General features: G+C 37.3%; 1 protein-coding gene across 6 annotated transcripts in view; it reads right to left on the bottom strand.

Moving 5' to 3' along the window:
• Nucleotides 1–15775, bottom strand: part of CNTRL (centriolin) — an 83545-nt gene that overhangs the window by 52262 nt on the left and 15508 nt on the right. For 4 of the 6 annotated variants that reach the window (XM_078436539.2, XM_078436543.2, XM_078436541.2 and 1 more), the window contains 6 exons: nt 15199–15340; nt 12623–12809; nt 9123–9316; nt 3652–3708; nt 1618–1737; nt 850–1078 (listed from right to left, as the gene is read on the bottom strand). In XM_078436539.2, coding sequence (XP_078292665.2) covers nt 850–1078; nt 1618–1737; nt 3652–3708; nt 9123–9316; nt 12623–12809; nt 15199–15340 — 929 coding nt within the window. Of the gene's footprint in view, nt 1–849; nt 1079–1617; nt 1738–3651; nt 3709–9122; nt 9317–11149; nt 11359–12622; nt 12810–15198; nt 15341–15775 lie in introns of those variants that run through there. The other 2 variants (XM_078436542.2, XM_078436544.2) reach the window with 2 other exon arrangements.

Below are 15775 nucleotides of genomic sequence, written 5' to 3'. Positions count from 1 at the left end.
TGCCTCCTATAAAACCATGAGCCCCTTGAAGCTAGTCTACACAAATATCTGATTTATTTCTGCTTTTCTCTTCCAGAACTTTGTACAGAGTGTATGAGATGGATATCTCAGGTCTCTCTTCTCCCCTCTCCAAGTCAGCCTCTCTACTGGCCTTCCCTGTTTTCCATTTAGCTACCAACCAAGGAAAGATGAGCTACTCCACTGGATTGTTAAAGAGCCCCACCATGGACCATAATTACTAAGGGGATGCATAAACTCAGTTCTGCTTTCTGCTTCCGTATCCATGAAGCCCATCGAGTAAGTGGAGTTTGCCATTAGCAGGGTCTCTAAGTACCCTTTTGGATTGACTTCTTCCTCTTTGTGACTTGCCAGGAAGTGGTAAGATCCTTTCAATCGGATGTTTTGGGACAGGTTAGGAAGAGTCAGAAGCTGGTCTTAGGCCCAAGCCTGAGGAGGGTGCACTGATCCAGCTTATCCAAAGTACTGTTTTAGGTTTTGGCTACATGTATAGTAATCAGTTAAGTGTACTTGCTACAATTATGACCAATTAGCCTTTGAGTGTGCAGCTCCAATGGTGAGAAGGACCTGCTGGCAGGTCAAGATTTAAGCATTCTTGGATCCCCTGGACATACTGCCACCAAATTACTGTCAAGAACCCCATTCTTCAACATAACAGGAATTATTAAAAAATAATTTGCTCCATGAATTACTACTTTTGTTTTAGGCTTTTCATGTAAACAACACCACAGTAACCTTCAGCATAATTACTCAAAAGAATTGTAAAACAAAATTCGCCTATATATCCAATCTTTTTACATTTGTAAAGAATTTAAAGTAACTTTTGTTAACCTGCACTTATTTTTTTTTCTTTGTCTTCCAGTTGTATGTCCAGTGGCATATGGGCTCTCAAGTTCACGTGCTCATTTTTGAGTTGTTCCCCTTCATCTGGCTCCATCCTTACGATCTTTATGGTCTGGGCATTTGGAATAATGTAACTCTCTGTAGTGAACATATTTCTCTTATATCTGGATTTGCCAATGTAGGGACTTTCATCTGGGGTTTTATCAATTTCGACATACTAAAAGCAAAATAAGTAAAGATTTATGGTTTAATAAGTAACTTCTAAGCAGCCAGGTAAAAAATATATACTTTTTTTTTTTTTATCTTACCCTTAACATACCAAAAAAGAACTAAAACAAAAAATGGTCTCAAGGTGTTCCTCTTCCCATCCTCAAAGAGTGGGTTTAGCTTGGTTGATTAAAGAACTGCCTACAGGTATGTGATTATTAGCATTGCTTAATCTCTCAAATCAGAAATTTCAGTGTTTTATTTTGGTTTCTTAGCTGATATGTAAGTAAAACCCCACCTAATAAGTGATAATAATTGACTTTTTTATGAAATAATATTATGATATTCGTTGGAATCACAGATTCCCTTGGGGCTTTTTACCTTTTTTGGAGGCTGCTTTAACTTACTGAACCAAAAATTCACTGTTTCAAGCAAAATATGTTTACTCTGAAAGTGGAATGTCCCTTGAAAATTTCTTTCCACCATCTGCCTCCCCCCACTCCACTCCCTGCTGGCTTTAACTGTGGATTACTAAGAAGTTTAACTCACCTCTGATGGATAATAATTTAGTGGCTCAAATTTGGCATCAATTTTATAAAAGGCCAATTCCTGTTCCATCTCATACTGTTTTTGACACGCTCGCATTAGTTCCATGGTCTTCTGTTTTAGCTATTGGTCCAATTTGATATGAAACAACATACAGTGTCAGTAAGTTAGTATACAAGTATGATGGTATGGCAAGTTCTAATCATAGCTAATAATTAGATTGTTTTAAACCTCGCAGCAAATAGCAGAACACTCACGGCATTTTGTTTTCATTCTAAAGGATTATAAAGAATGCAATATAAAATTACCACTTCATAAGAGATCACATAAAAGACCTTTGAAGTTTATATGCTATTTCAGGGTATAAAGATTTAATGAATAAAGATTTAAAAACTCATCTAAATTTGCTTTATCCAAACGTGAAAATAATTCTGTAGCAATTATTTTTATGTAATCTATTAAGTACCTGCTTCCAGATTGTCCAATAATTAACACTAATTTATTTAACTTACTCTACAATTTTAATAGCAGCTTCAAATTATGGATGGAAATGATATTTGGGATTAATTACAAAGGAATCAGAAGAAGGAGTGAGAAGGAGGAAATTAAGAGACTGGTTTTAATTGTTGTACTGTTGTTGCTGTAGTATCTCAGTGTTCTGAACATTATTCTTTGTAATAGAGGATAAAGGATGTAAATAATGTCAATCAGATCCCAATATGTAATATTACATTTTTAATAAAATAATTCTACTATAATTACGGTTTACTTATTCTTAGAAATTGTTAGAGCTAGAAGAAAAGAGATCATCCAATTTAATTCTCTGAAATATAAGTAAAGAAATTGAGTCCTAGATTGGTGAGCTGACTTGTCAAAAGTTACACATGAGATTAGTGGCAGATGCTAAATATTTTATTAACTACCACTACGAGCCCCCTTTCTACTAAACCAATCCGGTGAGTTCATTTCAAAGGTCCGCTAAGTGATTTTTGTCTTTTTTATTTTTTGACAGGGTCTGATAGTAGTACCAGACAAAAACATGCAGAAAAACTTCATTAATATAAAAATGCAAGCTGAAGAGAGTAAGACATAAACAGACAGGAACATTTTACAAGGCCCAGGAAATCAAAGTCGTGCAGGATTTAGCTTACAGTCATCTCCTGATTATCCATCAAAATGGAAGTAAGGCTAACTGGGATAACAGGTAATCTTGATCAAGTACTCACTGTATGGGAGACACTGTGCTAAGCCTTTTTTACGTGTGCTGTCTCACTGAATCTTCACAACTACCCTATGAGATGATAAAGGCTGCACCAGGAGGCTAGATAACTTGCCCAATTGCACAACTTGTAGTGGAAGAGGCAGAGTTCAATTCCAAGTCTCCTGGATTTCAAATTCAACACTCTGTCTGCTGCTGCAGGGTGTTCAGCTCATTACCCACATTGATGTTCTCACTGAATGCTCGCTCTTAAGTCCCTGAATCTCAAGAAGGCAACTCACAACCAACGGCATCAACTAATCTTGGGCTTCTCTTCCCAAAGAAAGATCATTGGCAGTAAGGCCCAAACAAAGGCAAATGTGACGGGATCCATGGACAATGTAGGGATTTGTCTCTGCAGGCAAATGATACATACTCTGTGCATCTTAAAATTACCTTGTGTCTCTTATAGAGCTAGGCGTAGCATTTAGTAAGCATTCAATAAATGTCTGCTGAAGAAATGCATAAATGAGAGCAAATGAGGAGTCTAAGGACCCGGAAAGTAAGGCTAGTTACGGTACTAGCTGTGGATAACCAAGAGTTGACTGCAGTTAACATATTTACCAATAAGAAAAAGGATACAAATTCTTTCCTTCACAAATTCACAGTCCTATGTAAACATCAATTAAAAAAATTACACACACACACACACACACACAAGCACATTTCTTGAGAAGGCAAGCCAGATTCAACACTTAAAATGTACATAAGCATATTAATACAAGGTATCATGCAAACCATGAAAAACACAGTGTGCAATTCATCCCTGAAGGAACTACCTTTAAGGAAGAATAAAGAATCGGCAGAAAATGCTCTGCAAGAAACCAAGACAAGGGCTAAAAGGAGAAAAAAGCAGACAGAGACCATCACCTGGAGAACTTTAGGGAGTTAAGCTGTAGTTAAATAGAAGCTGCTCTTGACTGAAAACTTACCTTAGGAACATAATGTTATTAGAACTTGCACCATTCTTATATGGACACATTTTACCATCATTCTGACTAGGTTACAGATGTACCACTTTCCATTACCTATTAATTCAACTCAAATTATTTTCACCTGTATTACCTTACTTGGTCCTCACGACTCTGTGAGGCTGGCAGGACTTGCAAAAAGACAAAGAGTAATATTAACATTAAAGTTAATTAAAGTTAATATTTGTTGGTGGCAGGAGAAGGGGACTATTATAGTTTAAATGGCACCAGAAGTTTTACTTCATTGTCACTACATTTCTTTTATAGGCTAATTGACCTGCTACCTGAAGAATTACTTTATGAAACTGGAAAGCATGATACAACTAAAGAAAATATTATCACCAAATAGTCTGCAGAAGATAACGGAAAGTGTTTTTCAAAAGTAGGCTCTTAGAATAAGATCCAGAATTCTTTTTGTAACATAGTATAGTCTTTTGGAATAATGAAAGAAGAACAGGCAAATACATATGCAATACTCAACTCTCCAACAACTAAACAAAAGTGAAATTAAAGCAATGAGATTCTACTTTTTTCCTATCCTATTTACACGTTCAAAATAATAATATCAAGTGGGGAATTGGGCTCTTTCACTCACTGCTGTAGAAGTATAAAGCTGTTATAAGCTTTTAATGTTTACTAAAATTTAAGATGCAAATTACACAGTAATTCCACTTGTGATTTAATTTTTTTAAAATTAAAGAAAGAGAGAGAATGAGTGGGGGAGATGGGCAAAGGGAGAAAGAGAGAGAATCTCAGGCACACTTCACGCTCTGTGTGGAGCCCAATGCTGTGCTTGATCCCACAACCCTGGGATCATGATCTGAACCAAAATCAAGAGCCAGATGTTCAACCAACTGAGCCACCTAGGTGCCCCTAAATTTTTTCTTGAACTCATAACCCCAAGACTCAGAGTCACATGCTCTACCAACTGAGCCAGTCAAATGCCCCAACTTGTAGTGATTTATACTAAGGAATTACTATTATGAACGCATAGGAATATACACACATGGATTTTTCTCTGTATTATTGTTTCTAATAAAAAAGTGGAAGCAATCTAAATATTCATCAATAAGAGTAGGTTAAATTATGGAGTACCCATATAATGGAACACAATACAGACTTTGAAAAAAATAGATTTGTGTGTACGTGTGTATGCACATGTGGGTATGTTTTTTAACTTGGAGAGCTATGATATACGTTGTTTTGTAAAGAATAAGATGCATAATCAAAAATACAGGAAGTTTCTTTTTTATCACACAACATTTAGAGGTACATATATTCAATTACATATACATTACATAATATTCTATAAGCATAGAAAACAAAAAGAATATATATTAACATCCAGGGAATAGGGAAGAGAAAGAGTGAAACCTTCACTGTCTACTGTATACATTTGTGTTGTCAAAATTTGTTATGATAAATATATAATAACTTTGTATGTAAATATGTTTTTAAATGGTTAATGGTAAAAATAACATCATAAGAGCAATGTCTTCTAGCCAAAAATAGTGGACAAAAGCCCAGCAAAAACTGTTGACAAATAACAAAACATTTATTCACAGCAAAACATAAAAAAGATCAGTAACTCAGGAAAATTTATTAAATGTTCATAAATACCAAGTCAAAGTCATACCATAGTAAGTATTGTTTTTTATATATGTATTTTATTTTTAAGGTTTATTTTTTATTTTTAAGTAGGCTACATGCCCAACGTGGGGCTTGAACTCATGAACTCAAGATCAAGAGTCATGTGCTCTATTGACTGAGCCAGGCAGGCGCCCCTATATTTGTTTTTTGTTTTTAAGTTTATTTATTTATTTTGAGAAAGAGAGAGAGTGCATGTGCGCATGCTAATTAATGGGAGAGTGGCAGAGAAAGAGGGAGGGAGAATCCCATGCAGGCTCCTTGCTGTCAGCGTAGAGCCCAAAACGGGGCTTGAACTCACAAACTGTGAGATGATGAAATCAAGAGTCAGACACAACTGACTGAGAGACCCAGGTGCCCCTATATTTGTATTTTTTTTTAATTTTTTTAACATTTATCTTTATTTTTGAGACAGAGAAAGACAGAGCATGAGCGGGGGAGAGGCAGACAGAGAGGGAGACACAGAATCGGAAGCAGGCTCCAGGCTCTGAGCTGTCAGCACACAGCCCAACGCGGGGCTCGAACTCATCAACTGAGAGATCGTGACCTGAGCTGAAATCGGACACTCAACCAACTGAACCACCCAGGCGCCCCCCTATATTTGCATTTTAAATACAAATGCTAAGTGGTGGCCCAAAGAGTGCACTGCTAAAATAAAACTGATCGTCACAAAAATTTCCAATGATTAGGTTAGGCATCAATCTACTCTATTATGAAATAGAGAGCAACAGATAGGTGTATAGTATAAAATTACTGGTAATTATCAGATTATTAATATCACATATGTCTCTCATGATGTCCTCCTGGTATATATCATCTTTTCTTTTTTTCTTAAGATTTTTCTAAAGTAATCTCTACACCCAGCATGGGGCTTAAACTCATAACCCCAAAATCAAGAATCACATGCTCTTCTGAATGAGTCAGCCAGGTGCCCCTGTATAATCTTTTTTCTCAGGCAAAGAAGAGCTCAAGAAGGAGGTAGTCAAGTATTCAGATTTGAAGAAATAATTTCCATCTCTACACAGAGGAGGAAACACTTTTCTTGCTAAAAACTTTAAGTGCGTAAGCAGAATTCTTGTCAACAAATCAAGTCATTCAAGCCAGCATGCCAATCTTGAAAAGGGGGGTGGTGCAAGAAAAAGATAAATGTATCAAGGATTCTGCTAGTTATATGAGAAATCAAATACTCTAAGTTATACACAGAGCAGAAAAAAGAATGGTCAAAAGAAAAAAAAAGCAATAGCTATTTTTATAGAATCAAATTATCTGGGTTGAAAAAGCCTTTAAAGGTCATGTAGTCTGGGGTGCCTGGGTGGCTCAGTCGGTTAAGTGGCCAACTCTTGATTTCAGCTTAGGTCATGAACTTATGATCAGAAGGTGCCAGACCCAGAGACTTCAGAGGCCTTGAGTCCATGTTCCGTGAAGAATGGCCAAAGCAACAGGGGTGTCCAAGCTGGAGAAGAGGAGATCTAGCATGCGATGAAAATTACCTTCGAGAGTCAGAGGACTGTTTTATGGAAGAGGGACTAGAGTTACTGACCTAGGTGCCAGAGAAAAATTTAAGAAATGGCAAATAGAATTATAAGAAAACAATTTTTCATCTGGTAATAAAGAAGAAATTTCTAATAGCTGTCCTGAGATAAAATGTGGTAACTCTGGAATGTGATTGCTATCACTAAAACAGGCATCTATGCTCAGGTTTTAGAGAAAAGAGAAAAAACATTAGATAGGGAGATGGACTAAATGACCTTTATTTCTTTGTTGGTTTTTATTTGGTTGTTTAAAGTCTATTTATTTTGAGAGAGAGAGAGTTGGGGAGGGGCCGAGAGAGAATCCTAAGCAGGCTCCACCCTTGGCACAGAGCCCAGTGCAGGGCTTGATCTCATGAACCATGAGATCATGACCTGAGCCGAATCAAGAGTTGGACTCTCAACTGACTGAGCCAACCAGGTGCCCTATAAGGCTGTCTAAATCTAATCTGTCTAAATCTCTTTTAAAATATCTTTTATTCCTGTTTCAACCATAAAGCTAAATTATATACAATTTAAACATTATAGATGTGCATAAATGGCAATTGGAAAGTGCTTTAAAATTCCGCCCCCCAGAATGTCAAGAGTTACCATTTTTTCCTATATATACTTGTACCATCATACATACTACTTATTAGCATCATACTTGATCTACTCTTTCACAGCCTGCTTTTTCCACATAGCAATATGTATTAGACATACTTCCATATCAGGACATACAGCCCTACCTCATTTTAGCAACACGAGTATTCTACCAGATGCATATCCACTGAGGAACAGGTTAGCTATTTTCAATAGTTTACTTATATAAACAATATTGTAGCAAATGTCCACGTGTGTGTGTGTGTGTGTGTGTGTGTGTGTGTGTATAGGTACATATATAATATCTTCATACATTCTTGCTACCATTTCTACAAAATGCATTAGAAATGTGTGTTATATGTAAAACTATTATATGTAACATTTCCAATATGTAGAACATAGGCATGTCCATTTAAATTTGGATAATTTGGGGGCACTTGGGTGGCTTGGTCGGTTAGGTGTCCGACTTCGGCTCAGGTCATGATCTCACGGTCCGTGAGTTCGAGCCCCGCGTCGGGCTCTGTGCTGACAGCTCAGAGCCTGGAGCCTGTGTCAGATTCTGTGTCTCCCTCTCTCTCTGCCCCTCCCCTGTTCATGCTCTGTCTCTCTCTGTCTCAAAAATAAATAAACGTTAAAAAAAAAAGTAAAAAAAAAAATAAATTTGGATAATTTTGTCAATTTGCCTTCTTTTTTTAATTTTTTATTATTTATTTATTTATTTATTTATTTTTCAGTTTCCTGGTTTTATTTATTATTATCAAATTTATTGTCAAATTGGTTTCCATACAACACCCAGTGCTCATCCCAACAGGTGCCCTCAATACCCATCACCCACCCACCCCTCCCTCCCACCCCCCCATAAACCCTCAGTTTGTTCTCAGTTTTTAGGAGTCTCTTATGTTTTGGCTCCCTCCCTCTCTAACCATTTTTTTTCTTCCCCTCCCCCATGGTCTTCTGTTAAGTTTCTCAGGATCCACATAGAGTAAATGTTTATTTACTCTTGAGAGAGAGAGAGAGAGAGAGAGAGAGCGAGCGCACAAGCAGGGGAGGGGCAGAGAGAGAGGGAGACACAGAATCTGAAGCAGGCTCCAGGCTCTGACCTGTCAGCACAGAGCCCATCTGAAGTCTGAGCTGAAGTCAGACGCTTAACTGACTGAGCCACTCAGGCGCCCCTGTCAATTTGAAAAGTTTTTGCCAATGTATAGTCTCACCAACAATGTTGTTGTTGAAAACAAAATACATACATCTAGGGGCAGTCTGACTCCTCATAGTGGGGGGCTTCACCGTCCTCCTGTTTTGGATACCAGCTTCACATAATGCAGCCCAAGATAGTATTCGTCTTTTGTGGAGCCATTTCACACAGTTCACAGTTATCTACAACTTGTAAAACCTTTTGCACAAATTTCTGTTAAACCACACCTTCCCCATTTTATGTCCAAGAAGTTTTGTTTTTAGACCCAGGGACAAAGAATTCTCTATCTCAAAAGAATATAGTCAAAGCAATGTAAAACATGGGCTTACCAATTCATTTTTCGTGTTTAGGTTACTCTCCAGCTCCTCATAGCTCTGTTTTTGTAACATGGCCTCCTCTTTCAGTGATTTGTTCAATTTATCTTGACTTTTAATTTCCTCAAGGAACCTTGTCTGTGCGCTCCGAAGCTCTTCAGTTTCCGTTGTCTTCTTTTCCAGGTCTCTTTCCAGTCTCTCTACCTCTTCTGCCAACACAAATGTAATAGTTTATTGAGCATTATATTTTCTACTTGAATAAAGGTAAGACTATCTCTCAAATAATAGCAAAAGAAGTCTTACAACAGTAGAGGTATAATTCTACTTTGAAAACTATTCACTATGGTTTTGGGGGAAAAAAGACTATCTTGAGCTAGAAAGTGATTTATACTAAGAGGTAAGAAGGCATTATCATTTGGATAACAATTTTAAAAGGTAACACTTTACTTCCAAGTATTTCATTCAATTAGTTTGTTGGTAAATGAGGGTTTTTTCCAGGTCTCCTACTAAAATACATGCAATATTTTATTTCATATTCGTAAGCATGTTTGTAAAATACTGTGTGATCTTAAAAATCATTCAAAGGCTTCCAACTATGCTTAGAATAGGATCCAAAACGCTTACATGAAGAACTGACAAAGCTCTTCATGATTTGGTCCCAAAGTCCCTCTCCAGCCTCATTGTCAAGTCCACCCCACTGCAGCCTTTCTGAAGTGACTCTACTCCTTCATATTTGTGATGGCTCTTCTTACCTGCGGGCTTTTATTCACACCTCTGCCCGGAACTTTCTTCCTCTACCTCCTACTGGCTTATTTTGTGTCCTCTAGGTCTCGATTTTGGAAAATGTTTTGAGAAGCCTGCTCTGACTCGATCCTCTCCCCAGGTGTGATGTTTCCTAGGTATGCTCTTAGGTTACCCTGCATCTGTGCCGTGGCCTTCATCACCCAATGAGTTGTAAGATGTGATCAAATAGCTAGGCTGTCGGCCTTTCCCACTAAACCTTTGTAAAAGCAGAAACTGCATGTGTCTGGTTCACTACTGGATCCCAAGAGCCTTAAAGGCTCCTAATTAATATTCAAAGTCATGTTCATAAGTAATTTAAACATTTGCCCGAAAACTGTATTTATATGATGACTTTCCTTTGCATTATTTATATTTTCAATGATTCCAAAACATAAACTCCAGGGTAACAAATATGGAGTTAAAATAAAATAAATAAATAAAAATGTGTCCTATTTCGCAAGCATGAGATCAAACCATATGAAACTGATGTTTTCGTAAGTCAAAATGGACTAACATCAATTTCAAATGATAGAACATAGACTCATTTCCTAATGCTCTGACATAACTATTTCAGACCTTTCTCTTTCTTTTCAAGACTCCCATACTCCTTTCATTTTCTTTCTCAGCTGATGACCTCATATTCCACTGAGAAAACTTAGACCCCCACCCCCCGGGGAACTTTCTCATTTTCCTACCACCAAAGCAATAAAACTACCCACAACTGCACACATCTTTGCTCCCTTCTGATAAAGTGTCTCTCTTATCAAGAGACAATCTTTCCTCTTTTTCTCTGATCCCATCTTGGGCCGTAAGAATTGAGCCATGATTGTCCCTCCACTCCACTCCTGAATATTCTCTTTCTTTCTTTGGTTACTGCATTCAGTTCTGCCCATTTCCTGGTCAGGAAGCTATAGGTGAATAAATATATATATGTATATGTATATGTGTGTGTGTATATATATATTTTTTTTTTAACTGAAAAATTTAAATGATTTAAAAAATCATTTATTAGGTACTAGGAGAGAGAAATTATGGGAGAAAATTTCAAATATTCACCCAAATGTCTCCCTTCCATTCACTCTTGGATCTATATAATCTAGCATTTTTACAACCACTCCTTATATGTTGCCCATCTAAAGCACTTCTCTGTGCCCATCTTATTTTCTCTTTATGTCTTAGCAACATTCAACGTAGCTGACCACTTCCTCTCATGAAATCTTGGGGTTTTGCAACCTACTACTTCCTGGGTTTCCCCTTACCTTGTTGGCCTCTCTTAGTCTTCTTAGGTGGCTCACCTTCTTGCTCCTCCCAATGCCTGTCTGAGTGAGCCAATCAATTCCAGTGGGATTAAATTCTGTTATGCTGACAAACAATATCTCTAGGACAGATCTCTTTGAACTTCAGATGCACATTTCCAACCTTCTTCTTGGTTGTCTCACAGCCATTCAAACTCAGCATTCTGAATTCTCCCTTTTTTATGTACAATATCACCAATCGAATCACTTACTTAAGCCAGAAGCCTGGGAAATATCCAATTCATTAGAAAATGTTGCTAATTCTACCTCCAAAACTGATCTGTCTATTCCACATCCACCACCTAAATACAAGCCACCATTTCTAGCCTAGATTACCATAATAGCCTCTGAACAAGTCCTTTTATCTTCATTTGCCTTGTTCTAAATCAATCTCCATCTTGCATTAAAAATCATCTTTAAAAAAAATTTTAGTTCCAGTATTTTTTTTTAATGTTTATTTATTTTTGAGAATGAGAGAGAGAAAGCAAGCATGAGCAGGGGAGGGGCAGGGAGAGAGGAGGACAGAGGATCTGAAGCAGGATCTGCGCTAACAGCACAGAGCCCGATGCGGGACTTGAACTCACGAACCCTGAGACCATGACCTGAGCCGAAGTCAGATGCTCAACCAACTGAGCCACCCAGGCGCCCATCCAGTATTCTTAACATACAGTGTTATATTAGTTTCAGGTATACAATATAGTGATTCAACAATTCTACACACTACTCAGTGCTCTCATCATGCTAAGTGTACTCTAAAAATAATCATTAATATATAAACTGGATTGTGTCCCACTGCTGCCTAAAAATTCTCAATTGCTTCCCATTGCCCCTGAAATAAAATCCAAACCCCAAGGCCCTGCGTCATCTCATGCCTCCCCCCATCTCTCCCAACTTTTGCTTGAGCAACTCTGCAGTCGTACTGATCTTTCAGTTCCTTAATTTACCAGGGTCTTTCCAGCCTGAGAGTGAAAGCAAGCTGTCCCTCTCCTTGAATGCCTTTGTTTACATGGCTAATCCTCTCCTGCCTCTGCCTTCTGCTTACAGGTCACTTCCTCAGAGAGCCATACCTTTACATCACTTTACCCAAAAGCGTGTCCTCCTCTGTTATTTTACCTGAGTTTGCTTGCTTTTTGTCTCTTTTCCACTACAACACAAGCTGCCTGAAGGCCAGTACCAATATCTTGTTCACCATTGTATCCTTGGTGCCGGACACAGTGCCTGGCTCACAGTACGTGCTCAATGAATATTTGCCAAGTCTTAATAATGTTAATGTACAATTGTTGTATAATAATGTTGATGTCAATTGATTTATGATGCATTTTCCACGCAAATTGTAATAGCATTATAAAGTTCATATGTCAATATATTTTTCTGGATAACTCCTGCAAATAAATTCCTCCCCCACCCAAATTTAGTTTTTTAAAAATGTCACCTTACCTAAACTGAATCTCTCAAAAGCTTCCTGTCTGTCCTGAGTAGTTACTGGCTGACCTTCCAGACTTTCTAATGAGCGAAGGTGAAAAATGGTAAACTGGATGTAATGAGGAAGGGCCACAACTGGATTTTCAAGTAGGATCAGAGAAGTCAAATCTTGAAGTGGTTTCAACTTGCTTACATCTTGGAGCTGAAATGATATATAACATTAGTATTAGTGTAAGTTAACTTTAAAATAAAAACATACCCAAGGAAGTAAGAAATCAAGAAAATTGCTATCAGCATGGCAAGGAACCCATGGTCCTATGCATAGAACCCATTATCCAAAACTGGTGTGAGGGGAGGAACAGAAAGGGAGTATCTAGAGTATATCAGAGGAGTATTAGGCATTTTCCATATACCATTTCATTTATGATTCCTCACAATAACCTATGATATAAACACCACCTTAATTTTGGAGATGAAGAAACTGAGGTTCAAAGAAGTTAAATAACTTGCCCAAAGCTCAGAGCTTACAAATGAACAAAACAGGACCTGAATTCCAGTCTATGTAACTTAAAACCTATTATCTTTTCACTGTACTGATTGAACACATCAAAAATATAAATGGCTATAAAAAAAGATTTTGGCAAATCTTCAGATAACGGTTAAAATTGGTAGTTAAAATAAATAAGAATATGGAGGGCTACTCACATTTTTGAAGTATGATTTTTATGTTTATCCAAAGAGGGATTTTAAAAGGTTGAGAAACACTATTTAAAAAAAAAATTTTGTTAACGTTTGTTAATTTTTTGAGAGAGAGAGAGCGTGAGCATGAGCAGGGAAGGAGCAGAGAAAGAGGGAGACAGAATCTGAAGCAGGCTCCAGGCTCTGAACTGTCATCACTGAGCCTGATGTAGGGCTGGAACCCACAAGCCATGAGATTATGACCTGAGCCAGTCATATGCTTAACTGACTGAGCCACCCAGGCGCTCCGAGAAACACTATTTTTAATAGCTAGTACAAATAAATCTTCTCTCACAAGTGAATGTGTATCACTCTTACTGATGTCAATGTCAAATATAAACTGGGATGAGAAAGTCATGCAAAATTAGAAATGATGATAAATACTTATTGAATGATTTTCCTGTTAACATCAGCTGACACCAAATCCTATCTGAAAATCAACTACTTTGAGAAGTATTTTTAGCAAATTTTAGATTCATGGCTCCCACTTTCCATCACTGCATGAGCCACAAGAGCTCCAAAGTGATGCTGTGCAACATAGTACAGGGCTTGGGCTCTTCTGAGGCTGTTGGGCTGTTGCAGTGAAATGGCACAGAGTCATCTTACCACAACTTTATAAAAGGTGAAATAAAAAAGCAAAGACAATGCGAATTGCACCGCAATTAAACAAATGTTGATTATCATTATTGGCTTCTATTGGTGAAGGTTTAAGGAATACAACCCTAAGAGTTATTTAGTGTTTTAAAGTTTTTAAAGCATTTTCACATCTATCATTTTATCTGAGCCCCATAACACGCCAGTAAGGAAAGAAGGCAGGGTAGAATTTGGTTTTTTTCCAATTTAAACAATGAATTTTAGGCAGATAAAGGGATTTTCCAAGGTCACAGAAGGCAGGTCTAGACCCATATTAGAAGGCACAGCTTTTTTTTTTTTTTTTTTTAATGTTTATTTATTTTTGAGAGACAAAGAGAGAAAGTATGTAAGCAGGGGAGCAGCAGAGAGAGAGAGAAAGAAAGACAGAATCTGAAGAGGCTCCAGGCTCTGAGCTCTCAGCACAGAGCCCCACGCGGGGCTCGAACTCACAAGCCATGAGATCACGACCTGAGCCGAAGTCGGAAGCTTAACTGACTGAGCCACCCAGGTGTCCCAGAAGGCACAGCTTTTATTGTCTATTCTATGACTGATGTTCTTTAAATTAGGCATGGTTGTTCCTCATTTTAATATAAATTTAAATAAATCAATGTTTTTACTTAAATACATATTGAACACCTGTGTAAACGTCAGAAGAAAATAATAAATTATACTCCAAAGAAAAATATACAGGATTATCAGATTGTGTGAGCCATGATAACAAAGTTGTTCTAATATAAAGAGCTAGTGATTAACCTTCTACAACACCTGACATTATAATCAAGCTTAATTTGTAAGTCTGAAAAAAACAAAGAACTCTGTTCCTGACATTCAGTGACCTGGATTTTGGCCCACGTTGTGTGCTTTGGGTAACAGACTCAACCCGAAAATGGAAAAAAGACTATACTCTCTGATAGTATTATAAAAATAATCCCTTTACTGCCTCCTTAAAAAAAGTTTTCTGAGGCTCAAATGAAATGGTAGATGCAGAAATCCTAAGAGGCCAACTCTCAGTTACCATGGAACTTTGCACAACCAGAAAGGCCTATATGTATTTACCCTAGAGAGTCCTTGATTATGCCTGAATTCGATATCTGGTCACAGGACCAAGAACTTTGAAAGAAGAAATCTCATTTTTTTTTTTTTTAAAAACTTAGATTTTAACTTTTTTTTCCACAAGTCTAAAAATTTGAAAAACATCCTTGCTACTCTGAATAACTTACCGATGAGATCTTGTTGCCTTTCAGATTGAGGATTCGCAAAGATTTTAACTTCTTCCCTAACCATATTGGGATATGTTCAATTTCATTTCCTGCAAGGTTTAGCTTTTGCAAATTATGCATATTTTCTATGCCTTCAATTTTGCTGGAAAAAATAAAATCAAATTTAGTAAATATAATGATACAGTCCTTCCCTTGTATGTTTAGAATAAATTGCCTTCGTTTTATGTGGGGTTAATTTTTGTAATTAAAATTTGTTAACCCTTTTTATAAATGAGAAACAAACAAAAAGTGGCTGAAAAGAAATTGATCAGAACAGCTAAGCTGCCAACTCTTCATTACTGGGTTCAGGAATCCTATGTATCTTACTATCAAACTTTAGGATCCCACAATACAGAAAAGAGTCTGTCCGTGGCATTCTAATCACTGTGAGAAGTACTAGTGGGAAGCTAGAGGAGAGGTGAAAATCTCAAGAGCACACACACGCTATGCCAGCAAGATATGGCTGCCATTTTGAACTTGTGGCCTCCCTAAAACAACACTATATTTATGAACATAAATATTTCAGTCAGAATATTTA

Source organism: Panthera onca, chromosome D4, assembly GCF_046562875.1.
Source record: "Panthera onca isolate mPanOnc1 chromosome D4, mPanOnc1 haplotype 2, whole genome shotgun sequence".
NCBI lineage: Eukaryota > Metazoa > Chordata > Mammalia > Carnivora > Felidae > Panthera > Panthera onca.
Note: the sequence above shows the minus strand (reverse complement) of the source record. Positions and strands in the feature narration are given on the sequence as shown.